At 45.5% G+C, this 17,277-nt stretch overlaps 1 protein-coding gene across 7 annotated transcripts in view; it reads right to left on the bottom strand.

The window, feature by feature from the left end:
- Positions 1-17,277, bottom strand: part of Rbpms (RNA binding protein, mRNA processing factor) — a 149,741-nt gene that overhangs the window by 39,986 nt on the left and 92,478 nt on the right. For all 7 annotated transcript variants that reach the window (XR_013104359.1, XR_013104358.1, XR_013104357.1 and 4 more), the window contains exon 5: positions 15,067-15,217. Coding sequence is in view for 4 of the 7 variants with exons in the window: in XM_034520309.2 (XP_034376200.1) it covers positions 15,067-15,217 (151 nt within the window). In the remaining 3 variants the exon portion in view is untranslated. The remainder of the gene's footprint in view (positions 1-15,066; positions 15,218-17,277) is intronic.

A 17,277-nucleotide genomic window follows, 5' to 3' on the forward strand; every position in this document is an offset into this window, starting at 1 on the left:
CACCGTAACTCTTGACAAATGCACACCACTCGAACAGGGACAGAAACTGGTGTCACGCATGAGACAGAAGCAAGACTGTACTGTCTGAGCTTAATAAATACCATGTGACCTGGGGGGGAAACTAGGGGCCCCAGTTCATTTTATAAAGCAATGGTTTGATAACTTTAATGCATGACTGCTATCTATGTAGAAAAAACTATACTGCTTGACATAATACTTTAACCTCAAGAATCATTAAAATAAAGGACACGCATATAAACAAATGTAAGAAGAAATGGGCAGTGGTACATCCATCTTGACTGTCATCATCAGAACATTCCTGAAGGATCTAATCAGTACCATTTGCTCATTGATTTATGCTTATTTTACATTAAAAGGCACCCCAACCCCTGGCACACTGTCAAGACAGAGTCTCATGTACCCAGAGGTTGTCTAAAACTTGTGTGGCTGAACCTTGTGATGCCCCTGCCTCAACCTCTCAAGTGATACTTTTATAGGCCTGTATGTCGGGCTTCAAACCAAGTTAAGTTACAACCAACCCCCGTAGCCAGTCTTGACTACTCTGTGGGTTCTTTTCTCCCACCCTTTATCCCCACAGTTTCACCCCATTACTAAATAGGAAAGAAGAGTACGGGGAGGGGGACGGGGGAGAAAGAGAGACCCCCGAATCTAATTTCATTCTCTACGTTTCTTATTTGAGCATGACGACTAACAAACTGCAACCAAGACCCCTGAACAATCAACAACCACCTATTGGGTCTCTAACATTTATACAGCCTCTGAATAATTCCAAGAATTCCAAACTGGACAAACGCAGCTGGCAGAAGCACGCCTCTAGTAGGGCATGAGGCAAATCATAGTCAGCTGCTCTGAATCAGCCCCAGGCCCACACCTGGGATCAAAACAAAAGTGTGTTCTTGCAACATTTCTGTGTTTTAAAAGAAACCAAAGTTCCAAAATTGTTGTGACAAACCCCATCACCCTTTTTTTAGAGAAAGGGTCTCATGTAACCCAGACTTTCTTCCCGCCTCCAAGATTCTGGGATTATAGATGTGCACCGTCATGTTGGTCTGTCTTACATGGTGCTGAGGGCTGAATGAAGGCTTTGCGGATATACGCCAGGCAGGTACTCTGCTGAGTGAGTGCACACATCCCTGGCCCTAAGTTGTTTTTTTAAGTGACCCCTGCAGATGGTGCTTCATTTCAATTTTACCAGAGGAAACTACTAGACAGCAGTAGTCTCACCATGCTATTACTGAAAACACTCAAAAACTGAGAAGAGAAAAAGCAAATCATATACGACCACAAACATTCCCAGTGTTCAGCAGTTCTTAAATTCTTAATTAAAACACTTCCTTTCTAAAGCTTTTCTAGGGGAAGCTATAGAAGTGTCACGTTAGTCAGGACTATAGCCAATATAGAACCCTATGTCAGCAACACCAGCTCAGGGGCACCTGCCACCTGAGCCACACAACCCCCACTCCTTTGCGTGATATGCACACCAAAACTTGGCTTCACTGAGTCAATGCTTGAGTCTCCACCAAAAGAGGCCACCCTTGTCCCGCCCTTAGGCCTTAGAAAGAATGGCTACTATACATAAAAGCACCCTGAGAATATGTGAGTGTGTAACTCTCAAAGGCAGGAAAAAAGAAAGAAATTCTAGCCAGCCCTGATGGTGCACACCTTTAAGCTCAGCACCCAGGAGGCAAAGGAGGCATCTGTGCATCTGAGGCCAGCCTGATCTACACAGTGAGTTCTAGGACAGCCAGGGCTAGACAATGAGAACCTGTCTCAATAATTAAAGAAAAAAAATTAAACAAGTGGAGGAAAAACCCAAAACTCACCATAAAAGGGAAAACACTAACCAGAGAGGGGCCAAGCTACTATAAACCATCAGAATCACGGAAGCCAGATGTTTCAGGCCCCAACGAAGGAACGGGAAAAGATCAACAGAGAAGGCTTTAAGATGAAGTTGGTGTGGTTCAGATCTATAATTCTGGCACTCAAAAGGGAGAAACAGGAAGATCAGACAGAGGCAAATTCAAGGCCAGCCTAGTAGTGGGTGTATACCAAGACTGTCTCAGCCAATCAAACCGATAAGGACCATAAGATGAACGGATGACACATTCACTGCCTGAATCCGCAGTCCCCTCTAGCTCCCAAAAAGGACTCCGACAGCTCTCAGGAGAAGTGACGTCCATGTGGACTTAGGCAGCGCTCTTGTTTAAACGGCAAACCTGAACTCAAACTTAATCTCATTGTCCTTTATTTTAAAGCCAACAGAAGGACCTGGGAACCAAAACAAACAGACTCCAAAGGACGACAATGTAATCACCAAGGCTAACACCTTATCTTTAAAAATCAATAAGAAAATGAAGGGTAGGGAGAAAGTGATGGAGACCAAAGCCAGCTAAGGACCTAAGCGGATGCTACACTGCCAGACAGAAGGGATTGTAAGGAAATAATGGGCAAAAGTCTGCATGAATGATGTGTTTCTGTTATTGGTTACGAAGTTCTCTTTACAATTGGTATATCTGAAAACACAAGTGTGTGTGTATGTGTGTGTATGCGTGTGTATGCACGTGCGCACGCATGTGTCTCTAGCTCCTAAGCAAAACTATATAATACCAACCATGGAGACGCCAATCTTTCTGTGAACGGGAAACAGCTCGGTCAGTAAAGTGCTTGCTTTGAGGGTCCATTCCCTACGGACCGAGTAAAACCCCAGGCTTCACGGTGCCAGTCCTCACAGCCCTCTAGCGTAATAGGTGACAACAACTTCTCTTCCCAGCCCCAAATGTTGGCTAAACTCAAGTGAGAAAATTAGGAGGGGAATTCACCGCTGCTTCCTGCACTGGGCTGTTAATGTTTGACCAGCTTGATCTCCTTGACCTTCAAGGGAGTATTTCATTAAAGGACAGAGAGACACTCCTCCACCTCTGCCCGCTAATTAGACCACACGTTGTTGAAGCAGACACACGCTGCTTCTATCTTTGCTGTAGTACAGCTGAGGCCTGGGAGCCTAAGTTACTGCAGGACACAGAGAGGACCCAAGACTTCAGTGGCAAATGCATTCCACTCATGTCCCTCTCCTGGCTAGAGGTCACCTGGCCATCTTTTTCCAAATGAAGAGCCTTGCTTACAGGAAATTCCATGATTAGGAATCAGCTACATATTCACGGGTATGAAATCCACGAGGCCTAAAGCTGGAAATCCGAGCAGATGTTAGTGGCCCGGGAGTAGATAACCCCATTCAATCAGCTATCTGTATGTTTGTTTGCTGTTATTTACTCAACATATTAAAATACTCTCTCCTGGAGAAACAGTTTTCTGCAAATTATCTGTTAAATTAAAACAGTTACATTATGATCGAGGAGACAGACACCAAAGAATGAGAAAATTATGTACGCACGTTTAAAAAACCATGTTATAATGCCTTAAAACCACATGTTTAAATGATCAATGTCTAAACTTCTTGAGACACCGGCCTTGGTAATAAATGGGGAAGGCAAATAGGCTGGGTTACTCCCATGAGGAGTAACTGAGAATAAACAGGTGGCAATACACTATGCCTGGCCAACAGGCATCCTTGCTCAATAAGGCCCAAGCTTGCAGAGCCCCAGGCCCTTCCTGTCTATTGCTCTATTGCTGCCATGCTCCCTCAAAGGCCCCAGATCTATCTTGTTCCCTGCAGATTTCCAAGATCACTCAACCAGGAACAGATGTTAAAGTTACAAAAGAAAAGTCTTGAGTAGCTCAGGATGACCTAGTAATTCCAATCCTCCTGCCATTTAGGGGTTGAATCTAGGGCTCTGGTAAGCTAGATATCACTTGTCTGTCTCTGAGACTGGCTTAGAAGAACCCTCTGTGTGCGAGGCCTGTGCAGGGAGGACAACCCAACAGCGATGACATTCAGGGGAAGCAATCAACAGCCCCAAAGAACGTCTGTGAGAACATCGGTTAACTCCTGCAATGCTGAGCCTACTAAATAAAAATTATTCATGTAAATGGAGTATTGGGGGGGAGGTGGGCAGGGCACCCTTCACATTCCAAGACAAGTAAGAAAAGGCTTTAGTCCTCTCTTGCAAATCTTAGTATTTGCTTTACTAGAAGACACTTAGATCCTCACATCTGCTTCTAATTAAATCCATCTCAACACACTGTTTTGATTCTAGTACATGAGAAAAAGTATGGTCAGGGAGAACAAGTTGGACCAGCTGCAGATGCCCTGGTTTTGGGAACCTCTGATATCACAACAAACTGACAAAGAACGGCTCTTTTCAAAAGTAATATTCTAAGTCAGTGAACAAAATAATGGTCTTCAATATGCACCTTTAAAAACTTTTTACTGCTTACTTATTATTTGATATATGAACTGGTGTGAGGGTTTCCGATCCTGGAGTTACACACAGCTGTGAGCTGTCGTGTGGGTGCTGAGAATTGAACCCAGGTCCTCTGGAAGAACAGCCGGTGCCCTTAACCACTGGGCCATCTCTCCAGCCTCATCTAACATACATTTTACTATATTTATTCCTCTGTACTTTGCTTCTGTTTATTCCTTACCATCTTACCCTCTCCATCCAATCCTGCCATAGTCCTCTTCACACTCCCTCCAAGAGCCTTTTCTGCTTGATGTCACAGATATAGTCAAATCCAGATTCCATACAAGAGAACACGTTATACGAGTGTCCGGGGGTGGGGGAGCACTGCCCTCTCTTGTTTCCCTCCCCGTTTAGACTGGACGAGTAGCTGCATCATTGACTCTAAAACATAACAATGAATTTCATATTCTGCTACATTAAAAACAACTGTTACTTTTAGGATTTTCCTCCACATCCAATTTTGTAATAAATCATGTCACTGGAAAAATACTGGTTGAGTTATGTGGAGCTTCCAAATGTTGACTCATTCCACTGTGAAAAAAAAAAAAGAAAAAAAAAAAAAAAAAAAGAAAAGAAATCCATTAATCTTACAGCCACGAATTGGGAAGCTGTAACTCATGCTAGTAGAAAAGTTTTCTAAACTAATTTTTCAATTAATTAAAAGCTTTAATGTTGGGCTGGAGAGACAGCTCAGTGGTTAAGAGCACTGACTGTTCTTCAAGAGGTCCGGAGTTCAATTCCCAGCAACCACATGGTGGCTCACAACCATCTGTAATGGGATCTGATGATGTCCTCTTCTGGTGTGTCTGAAGAGAGCAAAGTGTACTTATATACATAAAATAAATAAATCTTAAAAAAAATGCTTTGATGTCTAATTTCTATTTCTAAATTTTTGGTCATAAGTTATTTTCCTTAAAATGACAAGTTTATCTTGCATATTTGTGAGAAAACCTGTCTGCCAATTCTTCATGTGTGAAGAGCCAGATTATCAGTTTCCATTAAAATGGCATTACAGCCAGGCATTGATGGTGCACGCCTTTAATCCCAGCACTTGGGAGGCAGAGGCAGGTGCATTTCTGAGTTGGATGCCAGCCTGGTCTATAGAGTGAGTTCCAGGACAGCCAGAACTATACAGAGAAAGCCTGTCTCGAAAAACAAAACAAAGCAAACAAACAAACAAAAAAGCCATTACAAAAGGAAAGCACTCACTTCAACGTAAAACCACAGAACTGGTTTTTATTTACTTACACCCACGCACGCACACATGCATGCAAGCCTCGCTGGTGTACTTGTAAGTTGAGATGGAAGAATGTGTGTGTTTGTTTTTATGGTGCTAGAGATCAAACTGAGGGTCTCGGTGACTCTGGTCAGGTGACTTGCCAACTGAGTTAGTTGCTCAGCTAAAACTTCTACTTCCTTACTAAGGACATTATTTGATAAAATTTTAATTTTTAATAGTAAAGGTGTGAAGAACTGGCAAATGTTGCATAAAAAGGCCAGTAACTGCACCCAGTGCTGTACAGAGGAGAGGGCGGCAGCCCGTGGAGCTCAAGGAGAGTGAAGAACAAGAGAGGGCAGAGGGGAGGAGAAGAAAACCAGTTAGACTTCTGGGACCACCTAAGGGTTGGAGGACCAGGAGCTACAGCTGCTGTTTATTCAGGACCACGGAATGGAAGGCAAAAACAAACAGGACCTTGCAGCAGTGGTTAGCAACACAGTCACACCTAACAAACAACTGCAGGACCATCTCAGCCGAGAGTGCCCACAGACCTGTCTGTAATCACAAGACTTAGAAGATCCAGGGCAGCCCGAGTTACGTGAGACCCTGTCATAAACAAGCCTCATTAAATACATGCTACGGGCTTCTTCTGGGCCAGCCCTGTAAGCTTAGTGCTTCTGTAAAGACTTATCAATAACTTAGCTTACAGAGCACAGGTGCGGACAATTACCTGGCGTACAAATTCCATGACTTTAAAATAGAGGAGCTGGAGTTAGAGACTACAAGGCAGTCTTGAAGCATTAGTGTTAGGAGAAAGAGATGTTCAGGAAGAAAGACACACTCCAGCTCCTGGGTTCTGAAGGAGTGCTTGTTTACAGCTGAGCTGAGTGCTCTGACGGCGAAACAGATACTAAGCCAGGCCCGATCTCTTGGGAGGTGAAGGTAGAATGATCAGGAATTCGAGGTCAGTTGTGTTAACAATTTATCTTCCATTTGAAAAAAAAAAATTCGTCCAAGCTAAATACAGTATCACCAAACTGATTGCCACATTTTGTCATTAAATCATTAAAACCATAAACACCAACCACTACAGGTATATGCAGGTTTGAAGACAGGTGGGAGGGGGGGAGGGATGGGAACAACACTGGGCGCTAGAACTGGGTCTTCAATGTCTTCCCAGAGGCCATTTTACAGGCTCGTTGTGGAAACTTCTAGCCTGACCTCATGAGGTCTTGGGGGGGGGGGAGGGGGGGTCACCGAGAGCATGCCCTTTCTTTCTTTGCTTCTTGGTGATAAATGGGTATTTTGTTTGGCTACATGTTCACGCTATAAAGAGCATGTGCCCAAACCAATCACAGCTCAAAATCATGAGCCAAAATAAACCTCTCTTCTCTGTAAGTCACATTTTCTCAGGTATCGTACAGGACAGAAAGTAAGAGAATGGCTCAGTTAAAGATGGCTCCTCCTTACAACAGTTCATTCTGGCATCTATTGGGCTGGGCTGGCCGGGCTGGCCATCCTTGCCTTCCAGGACCTTGGTACCTGGTGAATCCCAAGTATCAGTCCTGTGGCCTCTTGGGAATACACTTCCTAGAGGAGGTCACTTGCAGAATGGGCAAAGGGACGCTGATCACGTTCCCATGACTACACTCACCGGGTTCATACGGTTCCCAGCAAGGACAGATTCCCCAGACCTGGGTCCCGTGACAGGACTCAAAAAGGAAAGCTGAAAGCCACCTCTCTCTTTACATCCCGGGAGTACTGTCCCTGGGGCCTCTATCCTCCATCTGAGGGTTAGGGGAAGGTGGGATTAAAATAGGGCCTTGTGCGCCCCAGGTTAGTCTGGAACACCTGCACCTTTTGCTTCTACTCCTCTGCACACGCACCGACATGTTTCCTGTTACCTTTGACTCCCTAGTACAGTTTCCTTTCAGCCCTCTTTTGGTTTGTTTGTTTGGGGGGTGGGGTGGAGAACACCTCATAAGGTAGCCCAACCTGGCCTCCAAGTCACTTGGCTTTCCTGCCTTGGCCACTAGTGCTTATAGGCTTGAGCCACTGCCCAGCTTACGTTAAAATTCCCACCCATCAAAGCCAGCTGAGGTAAGACAGGAGTGGATGGCCCCGGGGGCAGCGCATGTAAAGGGGACAGTTAAGGGGCCATGGTTTCTTCTTAATATGTTCCTCCTCTATATCTTACATATACACTATATAAGAATGTAATACGTATAGCTGTTCTTGGCCTGTCTTTACAAGGCAGGTTGAGCATCCTACAGTCCCTGCTCTGCCTCGGCCAGCCAGCTGGAACCCACCCCTTTCTCAAGGAGAACCTTAAAGGATCTTCTCTGGGGCTGGAGAAGTGAAGCACAGCATAGTCTTGTAATTCCAACCTAATGACATATCAGGGCTCATATTTTATACATGTTATATCGAAGGATACACAGATGTGAACCGGGCACTTCTGGATCGGGGGATTTCTGACTTTTTAGAAATTATTTATTATTTTGTTATTTATTATTATTACTAATTATTAATTTGTGTGTAGGTCTAAGAAACTTTAGGAAAAGAGATTTGGGGCTGGGACCTGGCAATAACCGACAGAAGAAGGTAGAGCACAGGGAGCCTTTCCTCTGCCTTAGACTGCAGATATGTTACTGCACACAGTCCTGGTAGTTGGTACTAAGGTGCCTTTGAACCGTAAGACAAAACAGCTATGATGGTCAGGAATTTCATCACAGCAATGGCAAAAGTCAAGTACACACATCAAAAGCAAACAGGACGGAGGAAGATACTTTCTGGGTCTGTATTCTTCTTTTCAATCCCGAGAGATGGGAACACGGCTCAGCTCAGTCGGTAAAGGAGCTGCAGAATAAACACTCAGGTCCAGACCCCAGCACCCATATATAACAGTCAACAGAGTGACTATGGGCTCCTGCAAACCCAGCCCTTGAGGGGCAGGCTGGAGTCAGGAAGCTTCCGAGGCCTGCTGCCCGGCTAGTCTAGCCAGTCACTGAGATACAGGCTCAGTCAGATTCTGCTTTTCAAAATTAAGGTGGCCAGTGACAGAGAAAGAACTTCTGTCCTACACACACACACACACACACACACACACACACACACACACACACACACGAGAGACAGAGGCTGTCACAGGAAACATTTAGATTTTTTTTTTTTAAATCACCAGAGAAATAAAGTTTACATTACAAAAAGTTCACACAAACCCCTAAGGGAGCTGCTTCCAGGATCAGGGCTCTGCGCTCAGCCCAGCAAACCTGCAAGTCAGCATCTTTTCTTTGCTTCCTGTCTCTTGCCCAGTTGGCCAGACAGCTGCTCCTCTCATCCCAAAAGGTCCATCCCACTTATTGAGAGTAGTGTTCCTAGCACCTCACAGCACCGGTGCCCTCCCCCAGCCCCCTCCCCCAGCACACTGCCAGGGCAAGCATCTGGACAGACAAATGTCTACAGAGTCTGCAGTGGCATGCTGTGTTGCTGCTTGGAAAGATGAACACAGTTGTTTTGTGGCCATTTTGGGCTTCAGACAGGGAGGCTCAATTCCCATCCTCACCCCCACACTACTATGGACCTAACTGTTCAAAACTTTCATGGGATCCCTTGAGATGTGAGGCTTGGGCAGTGTTGAGTGAATGGGAAACTCCAGTTGCAGGCTATGGAGGCTGCGAGGGCAGAGGGAAGTTAGGAGGGTAAAGGTTGTTCAATTCCCCAGTCTACTGACGATTCCCAAATTCAACTATGTGCCTAAGAATTCAGAGGTAAAGTGTTGGGAGCCGACTTTTAGCAGAAAGCGGCTATCAGCTTTGCAGCCATCTTGAGCCATACATATACTCTGACAAGAGACTTGTATTACAATAGCCTATAGAGCACACTCTGATAACATCTTGCTTTAGATACCCAGGACTTTCCTTGGGTGTGTGAGATTAAAGGTGTGTGACTTAAAGTTGTGACTTAGAGATCAGATTTAGAGACAAGACCTACCGGCATGACTTAAAGGTATGACCTAAAGCCATGGCTTAGAAGCGAGACAGATAAAAGGTGAGAGGCAGACAGGAGAGTTCAGAAGAATTTGGAGTACCAGAGATTCAGACACTAGGAGTAGGAGTAGACATTAGACACTCGGAAGAGAACAGAAGAGAGTACAACTAGAAACTAGGAACTAGGAACTCAAGACTTGGGACTTGGACTAGGAAGAGAGACTGAAGAATAAACGGGATTGAATCACACACTGTCTGGTCTCCATTCTTCGAGTCCATCCTCACTCCCTCTCTTGCTGAACCCTGACCTGCAGACCAGAGCGGCAGCTTGGGCCGAGAAACAGTGGCCGCCAAGCGTGGAGTGGAGAGGGCCCCAACATTTTTGGCCGCCCAAAGTGGGGCAGCCTAGGCCCCAACAGTAAAGGGAAGGGGAGACGGCTTGGTCAGTAAAGTACTTAGCCCAAAGGCATAAAGATCAGAGTTTAAGTTTTAGCATCTACACAGAAATCCACACAAAGTAGAGCAAGAAGAGCCTCGAGGATTACTGACTAGCCTAGCCATTCTGGTTAGCAAACTATAGGTTTCACTAAGAGACTCTGAGTGTGTGTGTGTGTCCCCAAGTTAGCATCTGCCTCTGCAAGCACTCCCATGTGCAAATGCACTTACAGACTAAGTCCCATCTAAGATCCCACAGAATCACAAACCCCTAGTGTTGAAACTCCAGAAAAAGGATTATTACAGAGTTCGAGTCTGTTCACAATCTGCTCAAAACTGAACTGAAGGCCAGAAATGGAATGCCCAGAACTACAAGTGGCCTTGGTGGTGGTGAATACCAGTTATGTCAGCACTTGGGAAATGGAGGCAAGAAGACCACGGGTTCAAGGTCATTGCTTCCACTCGTAATGAGGTTAAGGCCAACCTGTTTTTTTTTTTTTTTTAATAAAGAATGGAAAATGAGGTCTGTTTAATTTAGGCAAACAAAGGCCCTATTAGGTGTTGGCTGCCTCTGCCTTTAGGAGCACTGCAATGTTAGGTAAGCCGCAACAGTCTACATGGAAAAGCATTTATTTGGTTCAATTCCATATGCATGATGATACATGTGACTAAACATAAACTTCTTAAATATTGGAATATACTGAGGTGCACACAAGACTGTACATCCTGGGGAAGGTTACTAGGAAAACAGGTCAGCAGTGAAGAGCACTCACTGCCCTCCAGAACCTGACTTCAGGCTCCAGCTCTCACAAGCTGCTTGAAAACCACCTGCACCTCCAAGGGGTCTGATACCTTTCCCTGGCTTCCACTGGCATGCGCACACACACGTCACACTACAGACACACCCTGACCGGCTTCTTACTGTGTAGCTTCTTCTACATTTTGCTGACAGTAAGCAATTATGAGCAGATTTCAAAACATAAAAGCAAATCCATGACATGAGCACTTCTAGCTGCTTGATGTTGTGTCCAAATGCAGACAACTGCAGTAAGTGTGACTTCCAGGAGCAAAGACACATAACATACAGGTTTTACACACACACACACACACACACACACACACACACACACACACACACACGACTGGTGTCCACTTTCAAACTCCTTACATACAGCAGTAAGCCTATGGGTGACTAATCAGTGCTATTTTATACCTGGGAAAGCAAACACACAATGAAGTTACTAAGGGGTGATGGTCTTCATCACCTGACATGCTAGTCTGTCAGGGCTGTCCTGACAGCCATAGACTGTGTAAACAACAATCTATTTGTCACACAGGCTTTCAGGTGACCAAGCCCAAGACCAAGGCATGGCAGACTTTACTCTCCTCCCCCATCCCACCCCCTACACAGAGGATTGCCATTTCCCATGTACACAAGGTGCTTTTCTCTACATGCCACAGAACCCTTCCTTCCTCCTTCCTTCCTTCCTTCCTTCCTTCCTTCCTTCCTTCCTTCCTTCCTTCCTCCCTCCCTCCCTCCCTCCCTCCCTCCTTCCCTCCCTCCCTCCCTCCCTCCCAATAATGGTCATATTGGATTGGGTTCCCTATTCTTGGGTCTCATCTGAACTTGAGTCACCTCTTCTAAAGATTTTCCTGGGTGGTAGTGGTACCACCCAACACGGGAGGAAGAGGTAGGTGGACCTAAGTTCAAAGCCAGTCGGGTCTATAGGACGAGCCTGTCTTCCAGGACAACCAAGACTATACAGAGGGACCCTGTAGAGAGAAGGCTGGGAATGTAACTCAAAGGCAGAGCTTGCCTAGCCTGAGAACCTCAGTTCGATTCCTAGTATTGTAAAAACAAGCAGGAAAGCAAACAAAAACTCAACACTATCACAAAACATTATACAATAATGGCAACAAGGAATACTAACTTCAAACTAATGATCGTATTCATGGAAATACAGCTAATCTGGGCACACAGCTATAAACACGACTGAGAGGCAAGCATGCAGGAGAATGTACCCAAGTTCAGAGCTAGCTTAACCTTCCCTGAACTTCCAGGCTACTCAGAACTACACATCAAGTCCCAGCATGACACATTGCCCTCACAACCCCCAAAAATTAGTCAGGAAGGAAGACACACTACTTTCCTGGAATTGTGCCATTCACTCCCTCCTAAACCTGCAGGGAAGGTCAATTAGCTGTAGCCATACAAGGCTCACCCACCAACTAATGGGGAAGAACAGTTACCCAAACGCTCTGTAAAAATAAAAATAAAACTGGATTACATCTTACACTCACCTGCTACATCACAGACATTTATGTCTTCCTAAGCCTGAGCAGGTGATCTTGTGAGCCGGCTTTGTCAACTACAGGGACCATGTGACTAAAACAATTCTCATTTTATAGCTGAGAGAACGGGAGCACAGAAAACTTAAATGTTTTTGTGAAAGTCACTAAACGTGTCAATTAACTGCCAGAGCCATCACCCTCATACAGTAAAACTTGGTTCCTCGCCATGTGTGGCCAGCATACACAGGAGTCAGATGCCATTAGATTATGTCCTTCACAACGCGGCCACAACTCCCTAACAACTGTGACAGCCACCAACTTCTCGGTGGGCAACAGCCACAGCTTCCTTCTTTCCCAAGATGCAGTGCATGCTGATTCCCCACTTCGATTCAACGGGTATCAATTGAGAACTGAGAGCAAGTAAATGTTTGCTGCACAGTCCGGTCAGAGAACACACTTCCTTTAGAAGCAGCAGAGAACTTTCCACGTGAGAACACCAACAGCCTTCATGTCAGTTCCTTGGAGCAAACAGCAGGAGCCCTCAGAGCTTCTCCAGCCCCAGAACTGTGAGCTCCACCTTGACAGGTGGTTACACTGACCAACTGTCCGATGTAACTGGACCCGCCAGGCCACACTCAGTCATTTAGACTGGGACGCGAGCGATTCTCAGAAAACAGTTATGTTGTATAGGGTATATGGAAAGTCACAGTTCCCAGAGGGACCTCTGGTGGATGACAAGGTCAGCTGAGTCACGACAGAGAGCTGTTTGTCAGGGCCCGTCTTAAAAAGGAGCTATATAAAGAGAAAGCATGTTTAATTTTCTCAAGAAAACACTGCTATCTGTTTTTTTTTTTTTTTTTTTTTTTTTTTTTTTTGGCTTTCTAATTGTAGTTTTGGGGAGAGCACTCCAATGCTCACTATGTAGCTCAGGCTCTCACTACACCCCAGCACCCCATGCTGGGATTGCAGGTGTGCACCGCCACACCCAGCTTCAAGTTTGTTTTGCCAGGAGCTGCCCAGCAGCTTTGATTGTGCCATGGAGACTATCGGACCACTTCAGAATTCTGTTCTGTTGCCGTGCAAGGGGAATGATCAGTGCGCTCAGAAGCCGGAGGACGGCTAGTGTGCGGCTCGTCTGCACCTTCTACTATCCTTCGTGAGCAGGCTGTCTTTCTCATCCCAAGATACACATGCTGCGCAGGTTTGAATTCTAAGAAGAGCAGTCAGCATGGATACAAAAGGCTGAAGTTTGATCTGCCACCAGGATGACACTTCTTATCGGAATTAATCACATTCACATGATGAGATCCAAGGCAGGCGTATTTACATACACACACACACACACACACACACACACACACACACACACACACACCACCTGAAAGGTGTTTTGTGAATGCCTTGTCAAGAAAGAAAACTTCCAGACACAAAGAAACATTTAGATGCACATGCTTCTAGGATTCAGACAGCAAGATTCAAATCTCAACTTACTCCTCCACTTACTTTAATAAATGTCCATTTAGAAATAAACATGTGTATCAGAAAGCATTGGCCTACGTGGGTCAAGATGAATTCTGTGAGAGATGCCTTATATCCTCAGATGCAGCTCTATTTAGATTTCCTTCAGACTCAAGCTTCTCTAAGACACTGCCCCACCCCACCCCACCCCCATTATGACTCTCTTTTCTGGCTCCACAAAACTCTTTGTGTTTGGCAGTAGGGATAAACTCTTATCTGCTGTTTCCCCCACCAGCACCAGCTTTCTTAAGCTGACTGGGCTCCAGATAATTAGCTTTCAGGAGGATCTGATTGCATTTGACACGCACATGACAGGGGACGAGCGAGGAGGCCGGGTGCCTTTAAGTACATGGAGAAGGGTATTGCCGGGGAAGCCGGCAGAGGATCAGGAGTGCGTGCTTTGGAAAGGAGATCAAGAACCACAAGAGGGAACATTCCGGATAACTGCGCGTAACCTGGACGTCTACGAGTGCCCTGCCACATTAAATCACATATGGCTCGGTAATGAAAGGAAAAAAACTAAAGTCAATCTCACGCCTCAGTTCTGCCACTGACAGAGCTTAACAAAGAAAATGGAGTCAGCCCTCTGAAGTTACTCACTAAAGGCAGAAGTCATCATCTCCACAGTTAAAGGCGTAAGCTTGATCATGTGAGGCAAAAAATCCTCTTCAACAATTAGCCAGTGTCCTTACATTCAAAACAGAAAACCCAGACTTCTCTGAAACTTTGCTAGTCTCACAATGCTGGGGCTGCCTGCTCGTGCCTGCAAACCCTGTCTGTGCGTCTATCACTAGCCCGATGGTTCTCAACACAGGACCCCTTGCTTCCACACATCTGCTGCTTTTACCTTTAATAATTCTCCAAAGCCAAGGAACTGATGTCCTTTGACAAAGTATGTGAATGTAGAAACCCAGCCGCTCTTCCCAAGAACAAGGGCAGAGACGACAGTTACAGGCACACTCACCGTGGCCAACGACATGCCAAACAAACCCAGAAAATGAAAATTCTCCAAGGCGAAGTTCTGCTCAAGCTGAACCATTGTTTTATAATGTGGCCAATCGGCAACAAGAGTACCCTCCTCAGAATTTAGATAGGAGGAGCAGGCCATTTCTTCCCCAACGTGGAAAACAAAGAACCAGCTAGCTTGGCATCCCACGGTGTTCTCTCACAAGCACCTTGTAACAGTCCTTTGCTGTTGCTGTTTTTCAAAGTGAGGAGCGGATCAACTTACATGGCTCCCTGGCAATGAATTGAGGTACAGTGTTGGGCAGAGGAGTACTGGGGTTTGGAGTCCCTACGAGTTTGTTCTTGGCCATCTTCGTGTTTGCCTTAGCAAACTCTAGTCGTAGTGTTTGCGGGATTTCAGGATCGAAGCGGATGCCCTTTGGGGAAAAAAAAAAAGAACAAAGAGAAGATGTAAACCATAATGGTGACAAAGTAAACATGCCATAAACTCTGACCTATCGGGGAACAGGATTGGTAAGGGCCCTCATCCTCAGCACACAGAACATGCCAAACTCATAGTACAATGTGGCCAGAGAGCCAGGCAGGCTTGGCCACTAGAATCTTCAGTTACGTGGACATGCAAACATCCCTGTTCTTCCTGACCACTCTCTAGTCTTACTTTTAAAACGTGGACAGGCGTCTGCTACTGAGCATGGGAAATGTGACTGCGATCCAGAGAGTGACGCGCTGGGTAGCACTGGTGGATGGCACTTGAAATTCTGAGCAGGCTGCACTCTAAATGACGCTATAAACGGTGAAAGTCTTCAGTGCTTTTAGTGTGGTTCCCATAAATAGAGAAGAGGCATTCTGTCTCCAATTCAGCTTTACAAAGGCAATACGAGGCCACGCCTGCTCGGAACATAGGTATTTTAAATGTAACTGTTATCATTTGATTTTAGTTACTTCATCAATTTGCTAGGCTGGAAGTGGTGAAATCCCGACTTCTTTTACAGTTGGCTTTCAAGATATGTGAGTAAACAAAAGACTCCATAAGCCCAATATAAAGAGAGTTCAATTGCTTATCCCCGTCACTGCAATAGACCTTTAAAAAGAGAGAAACGGTTTCAGCAAGCACGGTAGTGCACACCTTCAATACCAGCCAGGAAGGCAGAGGCTGGTGGTTCTCTTGAGTTTGAGGCTGGCCTGGTCGGCAGAGTGAGTTCCAGGACAGCCAGGGCTACAAGAGAAACCCCCCGCCCCACCAAGAAAAAACAACAAAGATCATGTTTTAGTAAAGCAGACTCCAAGCACTCTAAACTACAAGATTTACACATCAAGTGGGCTTCATGACTTCCTCACTCAAGAATGTCTCCATGATGAAGGAAAACTAACAATCTAATGAAAACCATTCAGTGCCAGGAATTCTGGGTACTACCAACAGTGTCAAAAGACACACCAGATTCAGACCTCACGTTTCTCTCAATCCTAAAAGTGAATTCTGCTAAGAATACAAACCTTCATTTATGTGGCCTGATGGTTCCCCCACAACCCTTCCTTTCTTTTACCTCGAGAGTTGCCTGTAGGTGCATCACCCACTCCCCCACCTTTCTTCATTTAAAGGAAAGTTAGGGGTGTTTGCATAGGAAGCTAATAAGAATCTCTTAGCGCTGTAACCAGAATGGCTCTGAACTTCACAGGTTCAGTTCCAAAGACACAGGAAGAACCAGTAACTGACAGTCAGAGGAACCCAGATGGGCAGCTGCCCACAAACAGCCCTGATCCAGAGGTAACCCGGAGGGGTATGAAGAACTTATTCCTGACTTAGTTATTTTCTGAGAAGACGATCATTAAGGCTAGATAACACTTGAGGGGCAGTGGGCATCACATTTATATAGATCTAACCAGCGGAGGTAAAAAAAAAAAAAAAAAATAGAGATGCCAGGTTTGTGAAATATAAAAACCAAATTTGGTGTCCCTAATTAGTAATCTGTCTGACTGTACTTCCCAGAACATACGTCGGGAGGCAAGGCTGTTGTATGGAGCAGCATTTGCTTCCACAGTTGTACAACTGAGACCCACTTCCTCCCACCACAGGGGCTCACATCAGGAATCTCAGCTCATGGGAGGAAGCAGAGGCAAGAGGGGTAGCATTGAGTTCGAGGATAGCATGGGCCACAGACAGAGTGAACCCAGTGTTGAAGGAAAATAAAACAAGGAACAGTGAAGCTGTCCTCACAACCAAGTATTACCAAATACGGAGTAACGAAATGTCTTTGCAGAGAGGTAACTGTGGTTTATCCAGAAGGCCTGGTGCACTCACACCAGAGCACGGCAGACATAGCAACAGCAGTAGCAGCACATACTTCAGGGAGTTCTTTCCTACACTAATGTCCGCCAACCTTCTTGGAAGCCATCTTTTAGTCCTGAGCCTGTATCAACCCAAGGAGAGATGGGTCCTGTCAATCGTCCCTATAGTGTTTAGCGTTAGGCCTTGGAG

Source organism: Arvicanthis niloticus, chromosome 16 (genome assembly GCF_011762505.2).
Source record: "Arvicanthis niloticus isolate mArvNil1 chromosome 16, mArvNil1.pat.X, whole genome shotgun sequence".
In the NCBI taxonomy this organism is placed as follows: Eukaryota; Metazoa; Chordata; class Mammalia; order Rodentia; family Muridae; genus Arvicanthis; species Arvicanthis niloticus.